The sequence below is a fragment of the Salvelinus namaycush genome, chromosome 25, assembly GCF_016432855.1.
Source record: "Salvelinus namaycush isolate Seneca chromosome 25, SaNama_1.0, whole genome shotgun sequence".
Taxonomy (NCBI): Eukaryota; Metazoa; Chordata; class Actinopteri; order Salmoniformes; family Salmonidae; genus Salvelinus; species Salvelinus namaycush.
This window is the reverse complement of record NC_052331.1, coordinates 34100398-34116431: the sequence shown is the minus strand read 5'-3', so window position 1 is coordinate 34116431 and position 16034 is coordinate 34100398. Positions and strand designations below refer to the sequence as shown.

At 45.0% G+C, this 16034-nt stretch overlaps 1 protein-coding gene across 1 annotated transcript in view; it reads right to left on the bottom strand.

Moving 5' to 3' along the window:
* LOC120019909 (potassium channel subfamily T member 2-like) overlaps positions 1 to 16034 on the bottom strand; it is a 33788-nt gene that overhangs the window by 9548 nt on the left and 8206 nt on the right. The window contains exons 10-22 of the mRNA XM_038963319.1: positions 15888 to 16034; positions 13728 to 13892; positions 13251 to 13387; positions 12921 to 12984; positions 11482 to 11590; positions 8989 to 9097; positions 5830 to 5979; positions 5134 to 5336; positions 4690 to 4894; positions 3836 to 3941; positions 3384 to 3556; positions 2311 to 2382; positions 1905 to 2039 (exon numbers count right to left, since the gene is read on the bottom strand). The exon at positions 15888 to 16034 is cut by the window's right edge and continues 34 nt beyond it. Coding sequence (XP_038819247.1) covers positions 1905 to 2039; positions 2311 to 2382; positions 3384 to 3556; positions 3836 to 3941; positions 4690 to 4894; positions 5134 to 5336; positions 5830 to 5979; positions 8989 to 9097; positions 11482 to 11590; positions 12921 to 12984; positions 13251 to 13387; positions 13728 to 13892; positions 15888 to 16034 — 1775 coding nt within the window. The remainder of the gene's footprint in view (positions 1 to 1904; positions 2040 to 2310; positions 2383 to 3383; positions 3557 to 3835; positions 3942 to 4689; positions 4895 to 5133; positions 5337 to 5829; positions 5980 to 8988; positions 9098 to 11481; positions 11591 to 12920; positions 12985 to 13250; positions 13388 to 13727; positions 13893 to 15887) is intronic.

The following is a 16034-nucleotide window of genomic DNA, read 5'->3' as shown; positions in this document are numbered from 1 at the left end:
CCCGATGGTCACTTTGACAGAGCTCCAGAGTCTCTGTGGAGATGGGAGAACCTTCCAGAAGGACAATCATGTGCAGCACGCAAGTCAGGATCGAGGGAAAGATGAACAGAGCAAAGTAGAGAGAGATTCTTGATGAAAACCTGCTCCAGAGTTCTCAAGACCTCAGACTGGGGCGAAAGTTCACCTTCCAACAGGACAACAACCCTAAGCACACAGCTAGCACAATGCAGAGTTGCTTTGGGACAAGTCTCTGAATGTCCTTGAGTGGCCCAGCCAGAGCCTGTACTTGAACCCAATCGAACATCTCTGGAGAGACCTGAAAATAGCTGTGTAGCAACGCTCCCCATCCAACCTGACAGAGCTTGAGAGGATCTGTAGAGAAGAATGGGAGAAACTCTCCAAATACATGTGTGCCAAGCTTGTAGCGTCATACCCAAGAAGACCTGAGGCTGTAATCGCTGCCAAAGGTGCTTCAACAAAGTACTGAGTAAAAGGTCTGATAACTTTTTCTTTTTATTTCTAAAAACCTGTTTTGCTTTGTCATTATGGGGTATTGTGTGTAGATTGATGAGGGGGAAAAAACGATGTAATCAATTTTAGAATAAGTCAGGTGTCCTTAATGTTTTGTATACTCCCTTAAATGAATGACTGGATGAAATGAATAACTATGAAATAGTAGCCTAGCTAATAAACGTGTGAGACCCAAGAAAAAAACAGCATCGCTATCTACTGTACTAACACCATTCCAGGATTATCATTATTTAGTGAGCAACTGATACCGATACTACTGTATTTACTAGCTACCTAATCAAGCAATAAGGCACGAGGAGGTGTGGTATATGGCCAATTTACCAGGGCTAAGGTTGCGTTTGGGCTGGATACAGCCCTTAGCCGTGGTATATTGGCCATATACCACAAACCCCAGAGGTGCCTTATTGCTATTATAAACTGGTTACCAATGTAATTAGAGCAGTACAAATAAATCTTTTGTCATACCCGTGGTATGCGGTCTGATATACCACGGATGTCTGCCAATCAGCATTCAGGGCTCGAACCACCCAGTTTAAAATATAGGTTATATAATAACAGTGGCTCATGAAACATAAACCCCATATCAAAGTGTTTCAATGTTTGTGCAAGCTTCTACATTGTCTGGTGAAAATTATAAAGTGAGTTGACATTTTTGATTAATTGTCTGACAACAAGAAAGCAATCAGAAAACAAATGGATTCCCTGATGCAGTGTGGCAAGGTTGCCAAGGAAACTAGCTCTGAAGTGTGTACTTTAATCTACACGGTTGAAAAAAAATCACTGTCATATAATTAATCTTTGAAACCTACCTATAAAATGTTAATCTGTGTTTAAAGATTTAGTAAAATAGCCTGTATGACACTTTTGATGTCATAGAAATGCCTGCATAAAATGTGTGAACATGTGGTCCAGTATATTGTATGATACAATAGTTTTACCAAAGGTTAAAACCATGACAGTGACTTTGGTACCAGTGTCTGTACATTGATAGGGGTTGAGGTACCTGAACAGTGTCTGTACATTGATAGGGGTTGAGGTACCTGAACAGTGTCTGTACATCGATAGGGGTTGAGGTACCTGAACAGTGTCTGTACATCAATAGGGGTTGAGGTACCTGAACAGTGTCTGTACATTGATAGGGGTTGAGGTACCTGAACAGTGTCTGTACATCGATAGGGGTTGAGGTACCTGAACAGTGTCTGTACATTGATAGGGGTTGAGGTACCTGAACAGTGTCTGTACATCGATAGGGGTTGAGGTACCTGAACAGTGTCTGTACATCGATAGGGGTTGAGGTACCTGAACAGTGTCTGTACATTGATAGGGGTTGAGGTACCTGAACAGTGTCTGTACATTGATAGGGGTTGAGGTACCTGAACAGTGTCTGTACATTGACGATGGTCTTGGCATCAGCCATGTAGTCCTCTTCTGCACTCATGGTGCTCTCCTTGTCCACCACCACCATGTTGGCTGCAAAGGACACACCGCAACGCAGGAGGTCATCCAGGCTAGGAAAACACGCACGCACGCACGCACGCACACACACACTTGACATAAATGACTACACATTTCCCTGACCAGGAAAAACTCTGGACTCTGCATATGAGCTAGCTATGACGGATTATCTGTGACAGATTCACTGTGGAGAGAGAATCGTAACTGATAGCATCTTGGAGGCTGTCAAGAAGGTGACTTCTGTCAAGAAGGCTGTCAAGAAGGTGACTAAAGAAGATGATGTATAAGGTTATAAGGTGTGTGATGATGCTGTGTGTCACATACTTATCGATGGAGCCCACCATGTAGTAAACCATAGGGAACCCACAGACAGCCTCCAGGAACTGTGTGTCAGGCCTGGTGAGACAACAGAACACTAATCAGAAGAGAACCATGGCGCTCTCCCAGAGGCTTGGCTGGTGCGTAAAATCCCACAATTCAGACTAACTAAGAGGTGTAATGGGTTTGCACAAAACAATATGTCTCATCAAGCGTACTTCATTATTCAATGTTTTAAATGTTTTACTGCATTAGGGATGGCATTCACAGACGTTTTGGCTTTACAGCCTTCTTCAGTGTGTAGGAACTATTTTTATTTGATTCAAAACAGAGACAACAGAACACACCACAACAACATAGAATAGAACAGAATATAATTTAATATAATTAAATTGAATAGATATTTATTGTCCATATGCACAGATATTGTTATTTTTGATGTCACAGTACCCAACCAGACATATCCGAAAGACACAGTTACTTTTGTAATATTACTTATCATTACCTCATGCCAGTCGCATGAAAAATGAGCAAATGGACTTGAAAACTACTGGAAAATACACTCCAAAATGATGTGTGTCAAATTTGCTAAGGCAGAGATGAGTGGCCGAGAACGAGACGCACGTGGACACATCAATCATCGTGCGCGGACGTATCAATTCAGGTTACAAGTGTAGGCTTATTTGAAAATCACCGAATGTAATTCCTTACATTTTTAGGTGTTTCGTAAACAGATGTCTCTTTCCGTTTATCAAAAAACATATTTAGATATATTCCCCAAAGGGAGAAAGAGCGAAATGTTTTAATTTCCTCAGGACATCTCATTGAGGTCAGCAGACCTCTTTTTCTGGTTGCAATATTCCAGTAACTTTCCCCAAATTCCCAGGTTTCCAGAAATCCTGGGAATAAGATTCTGCTTATTCCCTAATTATGTCTGGAATATTCCAACCAAGATTTCTGGAAAAACTGTGATATGGGGAAAGGGAATCTGGCAACCTTACCTCTTTTAAATGGGAGACCTGGTCAAGAGGGCAGCTGAATAAAAAGGATAACAGGATGTTTTGAAACGGTCTTCTTACTGATTATCCAGGAGCAGCACAATGGGGTTCAGCTCTTTCTTTAGTCTGTAGGAAGCTCTAAGCGGGAGGATGAAGTTGTACAGTCCATTCCCCGCCGTCTCAGCCGACACAATGATCAGCTTGTTCTTAAAGCTGTAGGCTTTGGCATCCTCAAAGTTGTTATGCTCACAACCCTGTGGGGAAAATAAACGTTGTTGCTTTTTAAATTATATATATTTAAAAAAATATATATATATATATACAGTATATTTAACATAGGCTGTACTTGTGGGCCGATTTCCTGGACACGGATAGCGATTCTCCATTGTGCATGCTTTTTTAGTTTAGGACTCGGCTTAATCTGTGGAAACCAGCCTCAACATTGCAAATGGTGAACATGACAAATGGTGAACATGACTTAAAACTACCTACAGTATATTGATTTAACTGAATAAGTGACTTTCATAATTTACCTTTTCCAGTCTGAGGCAACAGTATGGTACTTTCTCCTTCAATAGATGGCACAGTGTTGGAGAACTACCGATGTAGGGCAGGTTGGGAGGAAAGCCTTTCATATAGCTTGAAATAAACAGACACACAATTCATATTTTACTGCAGGGGTGGGCAGTAGGATGTGGATCTCCCATTCAAGTGAATGGCCAAACAAATGTCATGATTGTCTCACAATGCATCATCTACCGCAGTGGGTCTCCAATTCCAGTCTTGGAAAGCTACTGGTTATGCAAGCTTTTGTTCCAGCCCAACACTAACCTACATGATTCAATCTATGCATGGTCTTCATTCTGGACCACAGGAGGCTGCTGAGAGGATAACGGATCATAGTAATAATGGCTGGAACAGAGCAAATGGAATGGCATCAAACACTTTAATGTTCCGCTCCAGTCATTACCACCAGCGAATCCTACCCAATTAAGGTGCCACCAACCTCCTGTGTTCTGGACCATGACTAATTGAATCAAGTGTGTTAGTGCTGAGATAGAACAAAACCCTGCACGCACTGCAGCACTCCAGGACCACATTTGGAAACAACTAACTCTATTGATAATGACCATAAGGCTTACATCCTCCCAAAAAATCTACTTTAAGAATAAGAAGTAAGACATATTGCATTGTATCTTATATAAATAACAGTGGAGGCTGCTGAGGGGAGAACGGCCCATAATAATGGCTGGAACATCGCTAATGGAAAGGCATCCAACCATGTGTTTGATGTATCTGATACTATTCTGTTCCAGCCATTACCACGAGCCCGCCCTCCCCAATTAAGGTGCCACCAACCTCCTGTGGAAAATAAAATACAACATACTCCTCAGTTGATAGGTCCTCGTTGGAGGGCATGGTCTCGTCCTCTGATTGGTCGCTATAGAGGTCACCTGTGTGCATAGAGGAAGTGTCTGGCACCTCTAGCACGGGGCCGATGCTGGGCCTCCTGCTGTTACCCTTGATGTCCTCCGGGGGGAGACAGAGAGAGGGCCCACAGCCTGTGTCCTGGAGGTCTATGGCCACAGTGCCTGAACAAGGAAGGATACAAAGAACATACAACGTTTCCAAAATACTATTTATTGTGGGCATATTTCTGTGTCTTACAAGTCAATTCATTTATCATTTTTCCGAAAATACTACGAAACTACTACTACTAAGTACTACTTTAAAGTATTTTTACTGAAGAACTTTACACCACTGCTTAATATACTTGTACAATACATCACTTCATACTAGGTGGTATTGGAACAGAAGTCATATTACTGACCCATGCAGGCGATTACACTGTGTACAGGCAAGCAGGGCCGGCTACCCGTCCTCTCCCTCTGGGTCTTAAAGGTAGTGTTCTCCTCCTTAGTGATGTTGATGTAGAAGCAGCTGTCATTGGGGCTCATTCTGAACTGTGGCCCGGGGTTCAGCAGGATGCTCTTACTGTCCTTCCGGCACACCCCGATCAGACACACGCCATACCTGAGGACAGAGATAGAGATATAGGGTTAGGGTTAGATCACATAGGCTGGAGGTTTAGAGGGCAATACGAAGAGGGAGAGTGATGTCTGTTCAAAGCCATTGTCTGGGGCCCATTTCTAGCCTATACAGTAACTAGAGTTTTCTCTATGCCCAAAGCTTTTCCTGGTAAGGTCATGTGGTCAGGGCCCTACTCTTGACCTTTGACCTACATATTGTCACCCGAATTAGAAGACTCATAAATAGGGCTGGTTTTAAATGTGTAGGATCAGTGAACCTTTCAATCTTATGTGTGTACTGGATACGTGGTTATTGGGTATTACGTTTCTGAGCCCACATGTCTGTTCCCATCCATGGCTACAACTGAAATAGCACAGAAAATCAAACCATTGGATATCAGAAGAAAATGTGGTGATTTGACAGTAGTGAGGCTTAATAAGAGAAGCGACCCTTGACCCTGGGACCACGCTAAGAGGTATTGGTGTTAGCTACTTACTTCTTATGCGCGTGGAAGGAGGCGTAGGGGAAGCTTTTCCCCATGTACTCTGAGAAGAAGATGCTGTCTCTCATGACGATGTTGTAAACCTCATTCCCCGAACACTTGCCATAAGTCCTGTGCCACTCCTCTGGAGACTGCTGCCCCTCCCTGAAGCACACAGAGAAATGTTTGGTAACACTTCCTGGGAATACACTGTTCATAATGCATTATAAGCATATTTATAACATCTTATGAGCTGCTATATAATGCTGTGTAAAGCACTACGAGGGTATTCATATGAAGTGTTACTTTTAGTTGGGTTCAGTCTGGGCTTTCGCTGCAGACAATTAAATAGGTACAATATGAGGGTCTGTAGCATTTCTCCCTTTCACAGACTTGGTGGGTAGAGACTTGGTGGGTAGAGACTTGGTGGGTTGGTGGGAAGAGACTTGGTGGGTAGAGACTTGGTGGGTAGAGACTTGGTGGGTTGTGGGTAGAGACTTGGTGGGTAGAAATGTGGTGGGTTGGTGGGTAGAGACTTGGTGGGTTGGTGGGTAGAGACTTGGTGGGATGGTGGGTAGAGACTTGGTGGGTTGGTGGGTAGAGACTTGGTGGGATGGTGGGTAGAGACTTGGTGGGTGGAGACTTGGTGGGTTGGTGGGTAGAGACTTGGTGGGTTGGTGGGTAGAGACTTGGTGAGTTGGTGGGTAGAGACTTGGTGGGATGGTGGGTAGAGACTTGGTGGGATGGTGGGTAGAGACTTGGTGGGTTGGTGGCTAGAGACTTGGTGGGTTGGTGGGTAGAGACTTGGTAGGTTGGTGGGTAGAGACTTGGTGGGATGATGGGTAGAGACTTGGTGGGTGGAGACTTGGTGGGTTGGTGGCTAGAGACTTGGTGGGATGGTGGGTAGAGACTTGGTGGGTTGGTGGGTAGAGACTTGGTGGGATGGTGTGTGGAGACTTGGTGGGTGGAGACTTGGTGGGTTGGTGGGTAGAGACTTGGTGGGTTGGTGGGTAGAGACTTGGTGGGATGGTGGGTAGAGACTTGGTGGGTTGGTGGGTAGAGACTTGGTGGGATGGTGGGTAGAGACTTGGTGGGATGGTGGGTGGAGACTTGGTGGGTGGAGACTTGGTGGGTTGGTGGCTAGAGACTTGGTGGGATGGTGGGTAGAGACTTGGTGGGATGGTGGGTAGAGACTTGGTGGGTTGGTGGGTAGAGACTTGGTGGGATGGTGTGTGGAGACTTGGTGGGTGGAGACTTGGTGGGTTGGTGGGTAGAGACTTGGTGGGATGGTGGGTGGAGACTTGGTGGGTGGAGACTTGGTGGGTTGGTGGCTAGAGACTTGGTGGGATGGTGGATAGAGACTTGGTGGGTTGGTGGGTAGAGACTTGGTGGGATGGTGTGTGGAGACTTGGTGGGTAGAGACTTGGTGGGTTGGTGGGTAGAGACTTGGTGGGATGGTGGGTGGAGACTTGGTGGGTGGAGACTTGGTGGGTTGGTGGGTAGAGACTTAGTGGTAGGTGGGTAGAGACTTGGTGGGTAGAGACTTGGTGGGATGGTGGGTAGAGACTTGGTGGGTTGGTGGGTAGAGACTTGGTGGGATGGTGTGTGGAGACTTGGTGGGTGGAGACTTGGTGGGTTGGTGGGTAGAGACTTGGTGGGATGGTGGGTGGAGACTTGGTGGGTGGAGACTTGGTGGGTTGGTGGCTAGAGACTTGGTGGGATGGTGGGTAGAGACTTGGTGGGTTGGTGGGTAGAGACTTGGTGGGATGGTGTGTGGAGACTTGGTGGGTAGAGACTTGGTGGGTTGGTGGGTAGAGACTTGGTGGGATGGTGGGTGGAGACTTGGTGGGTGGAGACTTGGTGGGTTGGTGGGTAGAGACTTAGTGGTAGGTGGGTAGAGACTTGGTGGGTAGAGACTTGGTGGGTTGGTGGCTAGAGACTTGGTGGGATGGTGGGTAGAGACTTGGTGGGTTGGTGGCTAGAGACTTGGTGGGATGGTGGGTAGAGACTTGGTGGGTTGGTGGGTAGAGACTTGGTGGGTTGGTGTGTGGAGACTTGGTGGGTGGAGACTTGGTGGGTTGGTGGTAGAGACTTGGTGGGTTGGTGGGTAGAGAACTGGTGGGTTGGTGGGTAGAGACTTGGTGGTAGGTGGGTTGGTGGGTAGAGACTTGGTGGTAGGTGGGTTGGTGGGTAGAGACTTAGTGGTAAGGGGGTTGGTGGGTAAAGACTTAGTGGTAGGTGGGTTGGTGGGTAGAGACTTAGTGGTAGGGGGGTTGGTGGGTAGAGACTTGGTAGAGACTTGGTGGGTAGAGACTTAGTGGTAGGTGGGTAGAGACTTGGTGGGTTGGTGGTTTGGTGGGTAGAGACTTGGTAGAGACTTGGTGGGTAGAGACTTGGTGGGTTGGTGGTTTGGTGGGTAGAGACTTGGTAGAGACTTGGTGGGTAGAGACTTAGTGGTAGGTGGGTAGAGACTTGGTGGGTTGGTGGTTTGGTGGGTAGAGACTTGGTAGAGACTTGGTGGGTAGAGACTTAGTGGTAGGTGGGTAGAGACTTGGTGGTAGGGGGGGGTTGGTGGGTAGAGAATTGGTGGGTTGTTGGGTAGAGACTTAGTGGTAGGTGGGTAGAGACTAGGTGGTTTGGTGGGTAGAGACTTGGTGGGTAGAGACTTAGTGGTAGGTGGGTAGAGACTTGGTGGTAGGGGGGTAGAGACTTGGTGGTAGGGGGGAGATTGGTGGGTAGAAACTTAGTGGTGGGGGGGGTTGCTGGGTAGAGACTTAGTGGTAGGTGGGTAGAGACTTGGTGGTAGGGGGGGGGGGTTGGTGGGTAGAAACTTAGTGGTGGGGGGGTTGGTGGGTTGTTGGGTAGAGACTTGGGGTGTTTGGTGGGTAGAGACTTGGTGGGTAGAGACTTAGTGGTAGGTGGGTAGAGACTTTGTGGTAGGGGGGAGGGGGAGGGGTAGAAACTTAGTGGTGGGGGGGTGGTTGGTGGGATGGTGGGTAGAGACTTAGTGGTAGGGGGTTGTTGGGTAGAAACTTAGTGGTGGGGGGGTTGGTGGGTTGCTGGGTAGAGACTTTGTGGTAGGTGGGTTGCCTACTGTACTTTGCAGATCCTATGGAGTGTAGACCATTGAAGAGTCGACTAGATATGAGGGTGCAGGGTGGTTGTGTAACTTACCGGCCCTGTGAAGTGTGGACCAGTAAGGTTATGAGGGACGAGGTTGCTGGACAGATGCAGTTCAGGGCCAACATGGCATACTTGAATTCCTCCTCACACACTACATGATCTGGGGAAACGGAGAAGAACAAGATTTGATGTCGTTTAAAAAGAGTCTTACAGAGATGAGACTCCATAACCAGGTTTCCATCCAACCTTTTTATGCAAGTAAAGTACATGTCGGATAAAAAAATATCACGACAGGCCTGATGGAAACAGCAAATTTGTCGTTAAACTTATAAAATGGTGACAAAACAAAATACACTAGACAAGATGGGATCTTTTTGGTGTCGGTAAAGTTCAATATGCAAGAAATGGTGGTGAAAATGCTTTAATGAGCAAATATTGATATAATAACCATCATATTGAAGTAAACTTGGAGTCACACAATGATATGTTGTGTGGTCCTCCCACTACGACTCGGGAAAGCATGCAGGTTATTCGGTGGTGAAAGTGCACACGGTGATTGATGTTCCTTTCCAATAAATATTGAGGGTCTTATTCTGGAGACAAGATGATCGATGCTGGGCTGCCTTTTGACAAATAAAAATAACTTTCATCTTTAGCTCTTTCGTCCACATTATTTCATAACGTAGGCTATCCTACCTGCACTGTTTCTGCAAGCTGTTGGCTAGAGCACATGAGCCAATACCAGAGTGGGCACATTTGCAATACAATGCAACATTTTTGGGGGACAAAACCATCAGTAGAGTTGAAAATGTGATAAAAACCCATTTAACTTTTAGTCTTTATTTGGTACATGGGAATTTAACCACAAAATACAGTTGAAGTCGGAAGTTTACATACACATTAGCCAAACACATTTAAACTCAGTTATTCACAATTCCTGACATTTAATCCTAGTAAAAATTTCCTGTCTTAGGTCAGTTAGGATCACCACTTTATTTTAAGAATGTGAAATGTCAGAATAATAGCGGAGAGAATTATTTATTTCAGCTTTTATTTTTTTTATCACATTCCCAGTGGGTCAGAAGTTTACATACACTCAATTAGTATTTGTTAGCATTGCCTTTAAACTGTTTAACTTGGGTCAAACACTTCGGATAGCCTTCCACAAGCTTCCCACAATAAGTTGGGTGAATTTTGGTCCATTCCCCCTGACAGAGCTTATGTAACTGAGTCAGGTTTGTAGGCCTCCTTGCTCGCACATGCTTTTTCAGTTCTGCCCAAAAATGTTCTATAGGATTGAGGCCAGGGCTTTGTGATGGCCACTCCAATACCTTGACTTTGTTGTCCTTAAGCCATTTTGCCACAACTTTGGAAGTATGCTTGGGGTCATTGTCCATTTGGAAGACCCATTTGCGACCAAGCTTTAACTTCCTGACTGATGTCTTGAGATGTTGCCTCAATATATCCACATCATTTTCCTACCTCATGATGCCATCTATTTTGTGAAGTGCACCAGTCCCTTCTGCAGCAAAACAACAGCTTCTTCCTTGCTGAGCGGCCTTTCAGGTTATGTTGATATAGGACACGTTTTACTGTGGATATAGATACTTTTGTACCTGTTTCCTCCAGCGTCTTCACAAGGTCCTTTGCTGTTGTTCTGGGATTGATTTGCACTTTTTGCACCAAAGTACGTTCATCTCTAGGAGACAGAACGCGTCTCCTTCCTGAGCGGTATGACGGCTGCGTGGTCCCATGGTGTTTATACTTGCGTACTATTGTTTATACAGATGAACGTGGTACCTTCAGGCGTTTGGAAATTGCTCCCAAGGATGAACCAGACTTGTGGAGGTCTACAATTTTTTTTTCTGAGGTCTTGGCTGACTTCTTTTGATTTCCCCATGATGTCAAGCAAAGTTTGAAGGTAGGCCTTGAAATACATCCACAGGTACACCTCCAATGGACTCAAATGATGTCAATTATCCTATCAGAAACTTCTAAAGCCATGACATAATTTTCGGGAATTTTCTAAGCTGTTTAAAGGCACAGTCAAGTTAGTGTATGTAAACTTCTGACCCACTGGAATTGTGATACAGTGAATTATAAGTTAAATAATCTGTCTGTAAACAATTGTTGGAAAAATGACTTGTGTCATGCACAAAGTAGATGTCCTAACCGACAAGAAATTTGTGGAGTGGTTGAAAAACGAGTTTTAATGATTCCAACTTAAGTGTATGTAAAGTGTATGTTCCGACTTCAATTGTATATTGTCATGTGCACTACGTCATCACGCACAGCCTTTTATATGCAACAGGTCAATTTCATGGAACATCTCTGGTGGGAAAATGAGCATATTGTTTTTATGCAGATTTTAGAATATTCACATGAAAATATCACCAATTGGATGGAAACCCAGCTATTGAGACTAACCTAAATGCATAGAGGAGGGTTTACCCAGGTAGTGGAGCCACAATTCAGAAAGATGTATGCCAAGGTCCCGAAACATCTAAACAAATGTCTCTTAACAAGACATTAGTCTGTCATTACCTGCAAATTTCACATGGAATTTATTCTCTGGCTTCAGAATCTGGACGTAAATGGGGCACTTTGGAGCGAAATCCTTCACAGCCCAAGCTCGCAAAATGGTCTGATGGTCCTTAAAGGTAAACAAGACAAAAATAATACATTAGAGGTTCATTTTGATTTGTTTGAACTGTTTTATGATTGATTGCTTTATGCACTGGTTAAAACACTGGCCACTAGAGGTATGTTTACGGCAGATGAGCAACACAAAGTCCCCCCGTCTACCTTGTATAGGTACTCGTACTATTATAAGTGATGCTCTTGCCGGTATGTACCATAGTATTGTCAACTCACTTTGCAATTAAAATATTTTTGAAACAAAAAAGGCAAATGTATTTTAGTGCCACAATGCTATTGCCAGTCTGATCAGACCAGAACTCTAATAGAACTAATATAACTCTAATAGAACTAATAGAACTCTAATATAACTAATAGAACTCTAATAGAACTAATAGAACTCTAATATAACTCTAATAGAACTAATAGAACTCTAATAGAACTAATAGAACTCTAATAGAACTAACAGAACTCTAATAGAACTGTTATAACTCTAATAGAACTGATACAACTCTAAGAGAACTAACAGAACTCTAATACAACTAATAGAACTCTAATATAACTAACAGAACTCTAATAGAACTAATGAAACTAATAGAACTAACATAACTCTAATAGAACTGATATAACTCTCATAGAACTAATAGAACTATAAGAGAACTAACAGAACTCTAATAGAACTAATAAAACTCTAAGAGAACTAACAGAACTCTAATAGAACTGATATAACTCTCATAGAACTAATAGAACTATAAGAGAACTAACAGAACTCTAATAGAACTGATATAACTCTAATAAAACTAACACAATTCTAACATAATTCTAATACAACTCTAATAGAACTAATACAACTCTAATAGAACTCTGCCAGAGAGAACAACAGACAAGCAGACAAACAGATGGAGGTCTACTGGTGTGGGTGATTCAGTGGAGGCTGCTGAGGGGAGAACGGCTCATAATAATGGTCGTAACGGAGCAAATGGAATGGTTTCAAACACCTTGACACCATGTGTTTGATATATTGGATATCATTCTACTGATTCCACTAAAGTCATTACCACGAGCCCATTCTCCCCAATTAAGGTTCCACTAACGTCCTGTGGGGTGAGTAGAAGAGGAAAAAGCTGTACCTTTAATAATATGACTGGCTAAAATGCCTTTGGTATCAGCAAGTTAATGAATATTAATTTAGTCTCAATCTAACAAAGAAACGGAAAGGCCGTAGGTCAGTTCAGCCAAATGCCTGGTAGGCTGGACCCTCTTTAGGCCAGTGGGCTGGTTTCTTGGTCCCAGTCTGCCCCTGATTTAACACTTTGTGTAGTGGTAATAGTAGCAAATGTACGTACTGCGGCGGTGCGGTCCACCTCACAGCGACTGCTTAGGATGAAACAAGCCTCTGCATTGTCCAGTCTGGAAAAGAAGGACAACCATTCCATACTGAGTGGGTACATCTCAATACTCTACAGTGGCTTCCTCTCCTTATCTCCTCTTCAACTGTATAACTACCCACATTGATCTGAAAACAGAAGAGGTTGATGCCTATTTCCTATTCAGTATTGGCTTTCACCAGTTCAGCTCTTCCACATAAGTGCAGTTGAAGGAAAGGTGACTAAAGACCAAAAGAGAGGAAACTGTTTCAGCGGATTGAGACGCAGCCCTTGGTGTTGGTGACTCACTTGGCTCGTATGAGGTCCTGGTCCTTGAGGGCCGATCCCTGGAGGTAGATGACCCGCTGGGACCACAGGGGGATATGGAGCACCCGGCGCACCTGGGGGTCCATCTCTGTTGGACACAGGATGATGACATAGTAGTCCTGGATAGACAGGAAGACAGAGGAACAGCCTGGGTCGTGTTCATTTGGCACCAAATGGAGCAAAACGGACAGAAACAGCAAGGGACTACCTGGGCTTGTCCAATAATAAATGCAAAATGATGTTGCAAAGTGTTTTAAAACCTTTCTTGTGTTCCCCAAATTAACAAGACCCAAGCAAACACACACACACACACACACACACACACACACACACACACACACACACACACACACACACACACACACACACACACACACACACACACACACACACACACACACACACACACACACACACACACACACACACCAACCCAATCACCCACCCATGTACACAGACCTGCAGCCCGGGGTGGGCGTAGACCTCGTTGAGGCAGTCCATCAGGAGGTCTATCTTAAGGGAGCTGACACACAGCACCACATGTTTCTCTGTCTGGGCGCGGTGACGGCTGTAGTTCCCCCCCGACTTCTGTCTCTCCATCCACAGGTAGGCCAGCTGCTCAAACTGACCAATAACGCCCAGCAGAGGAACACATTACCAATACTGCTAATACTGCGCAAAACCATTCTCAAATCAATCAGAGGCTTTAATATATGACCAAATGCATACAGTTCACCCAATCCAACACATTTATGACTGTTGATCTTTTATCACTGTGTTCTTACATCCTATAGAGCTACAGTGTGTGCATTTTCCCCATCCCACTACTAACACACCTGATTCAGATAATCAACTAATCATCAAGCCCTGATTAGTTGAGTCAGGTGTGTTAGTACTGCTAGCTGGGACAGAGCTGTGGGTCTCTAGGACTGTACTAGCAAAAACGCTGCTTCAACAGAACATTGAAAATGTGTCCATTCAAAAGGCCACGGTAAATGTCAGCTATTGTCTGCAGTAAGGCAATCTGTTTACAGGGAGAATGGCAAAACAGCAGCAGAATGGATATGGTTGGTCTACCAAGACCATGGGTCAGCAGAAGGGATACTGTTGGTCTACCAAGACCATGGGTCAGCAGAATGGGTACTGTTGGTCTACCAAGACCATGGGTCAGCAGAATGGGTACTGTTGGTCTACCAAGACCATGGGTCAGCAGAATGGATACTGTTGGTCTACCAAGACCATGGGTCAGCAGAATGGGTACTGTTGGTCTACCAAGACCATGGGTCAGCAGAATGGGTACTGTTGGTCTACCAAGACCATGGGTCAGCAGAATGGGTACTGTTGGTCTACCAAGACCATGGGTCAGCAGAATGGGTACTGTTGGTCTACCAAGACCATGGGTCAGCAGAATGGATACTGTTGGTCTACCAAGACCATGGGTCAGCAGAATGGGTACTGTTGGTCTACCAAGACCATAGGTCAGCAGAATGGATACTGTTGGTCTACCAAGACCATGGGTCAGCAGAATGGGTACTGTTGGTCTACCAAGACCATGGGTCAGCAGAATGGATACTGTTGGTCTACCAAGACCATGGGTCAGCAGAATGGATACTGTTGGTCTACCAAGACCATGGGTCAGCAGAATGGATACTGTTGGTCTACCAAGACCATGGGTCAGCAGAATGGGTACTGTTGGTCTACCAAGACCATGGGTCAGCAGAATGGATACTGTTGGTCTACCAAGACCATGGGTCAGCAGAATGGGTACTGTTGGTCTACCAAGACCATGGGTCAGCAGAATGGGTACTGTTGGTCTACCAAGACCATGGGTCAGCAGAATGGATACTGTTGGTCTACCAAGACCATGGGTCAGCAGAATGGATACTGTTGGTCTACCAAGACCATGGGTCAGCAGAATGGGTACTGTTGGTCTACCAAGACCATGGGTCAGCAGAATGGGTACTGTTGGTCTACCAAGACCATGGGTCAGCAGAATGGGTACTGTTGGTCTACCAAGACCATGGGTCAGCAGAATGGGTACTGTTGGTCTACCAAGACCATGGGTCAGCAGAATGGGTACTGTTGGTCTACCAAGACCATGGGTCAGCAGAATGGGTACTGTTGGTCTACCAAGACCATGGGTCAGCAGAATGGATACTGTTGGTCTACCAAGACCATGGGTCAGCAGAATGGATACTGTTGGTCTACCAAGACCATGGGTCAGCAGAATGGATACTGTTGGTCTACCAAGACCATGGGTCAGCAGAATGGGTACTGTTGGTCTACCAAGACCATGGGTCAGCAGAATGGGTACTGTTGGTCTACCAAGACCATGGGTCTACAACGCCTCTAACAATATTATACTTGTGTAGTTCAGCTGATTCCCTACTATGATGGGTTATGCATTCTATCGATTTGGCATTTCCTATAGTAGATGTCCTAACATTAGTCCAGTTGATTTCCCTTTAGAAAACATATGGGAGTGTGGTAATAGTGTGTGTGTGTGGGTGTATGTGTTTGTGCTTGCGTGCGTGCTTGCACTTGTGTTTGTGTGTGAACGTGTGTGTGTGCTCTGTGTGTGTGTGTGTGTGTGTGTGTGTTTGTGGCCATCACTCTCACCTGTATGGGCAGCACCACCAGGGCTACAGAGATCATGATGATCACCAGCAGCTTGGAGGGCCACACGTTGGGCGTGACGTCGCCGTAGCCCACTGTGGAGAAGGTGACGACGCAGAAGTACCAGGAGTCGAACACCGTCAGCTTCTT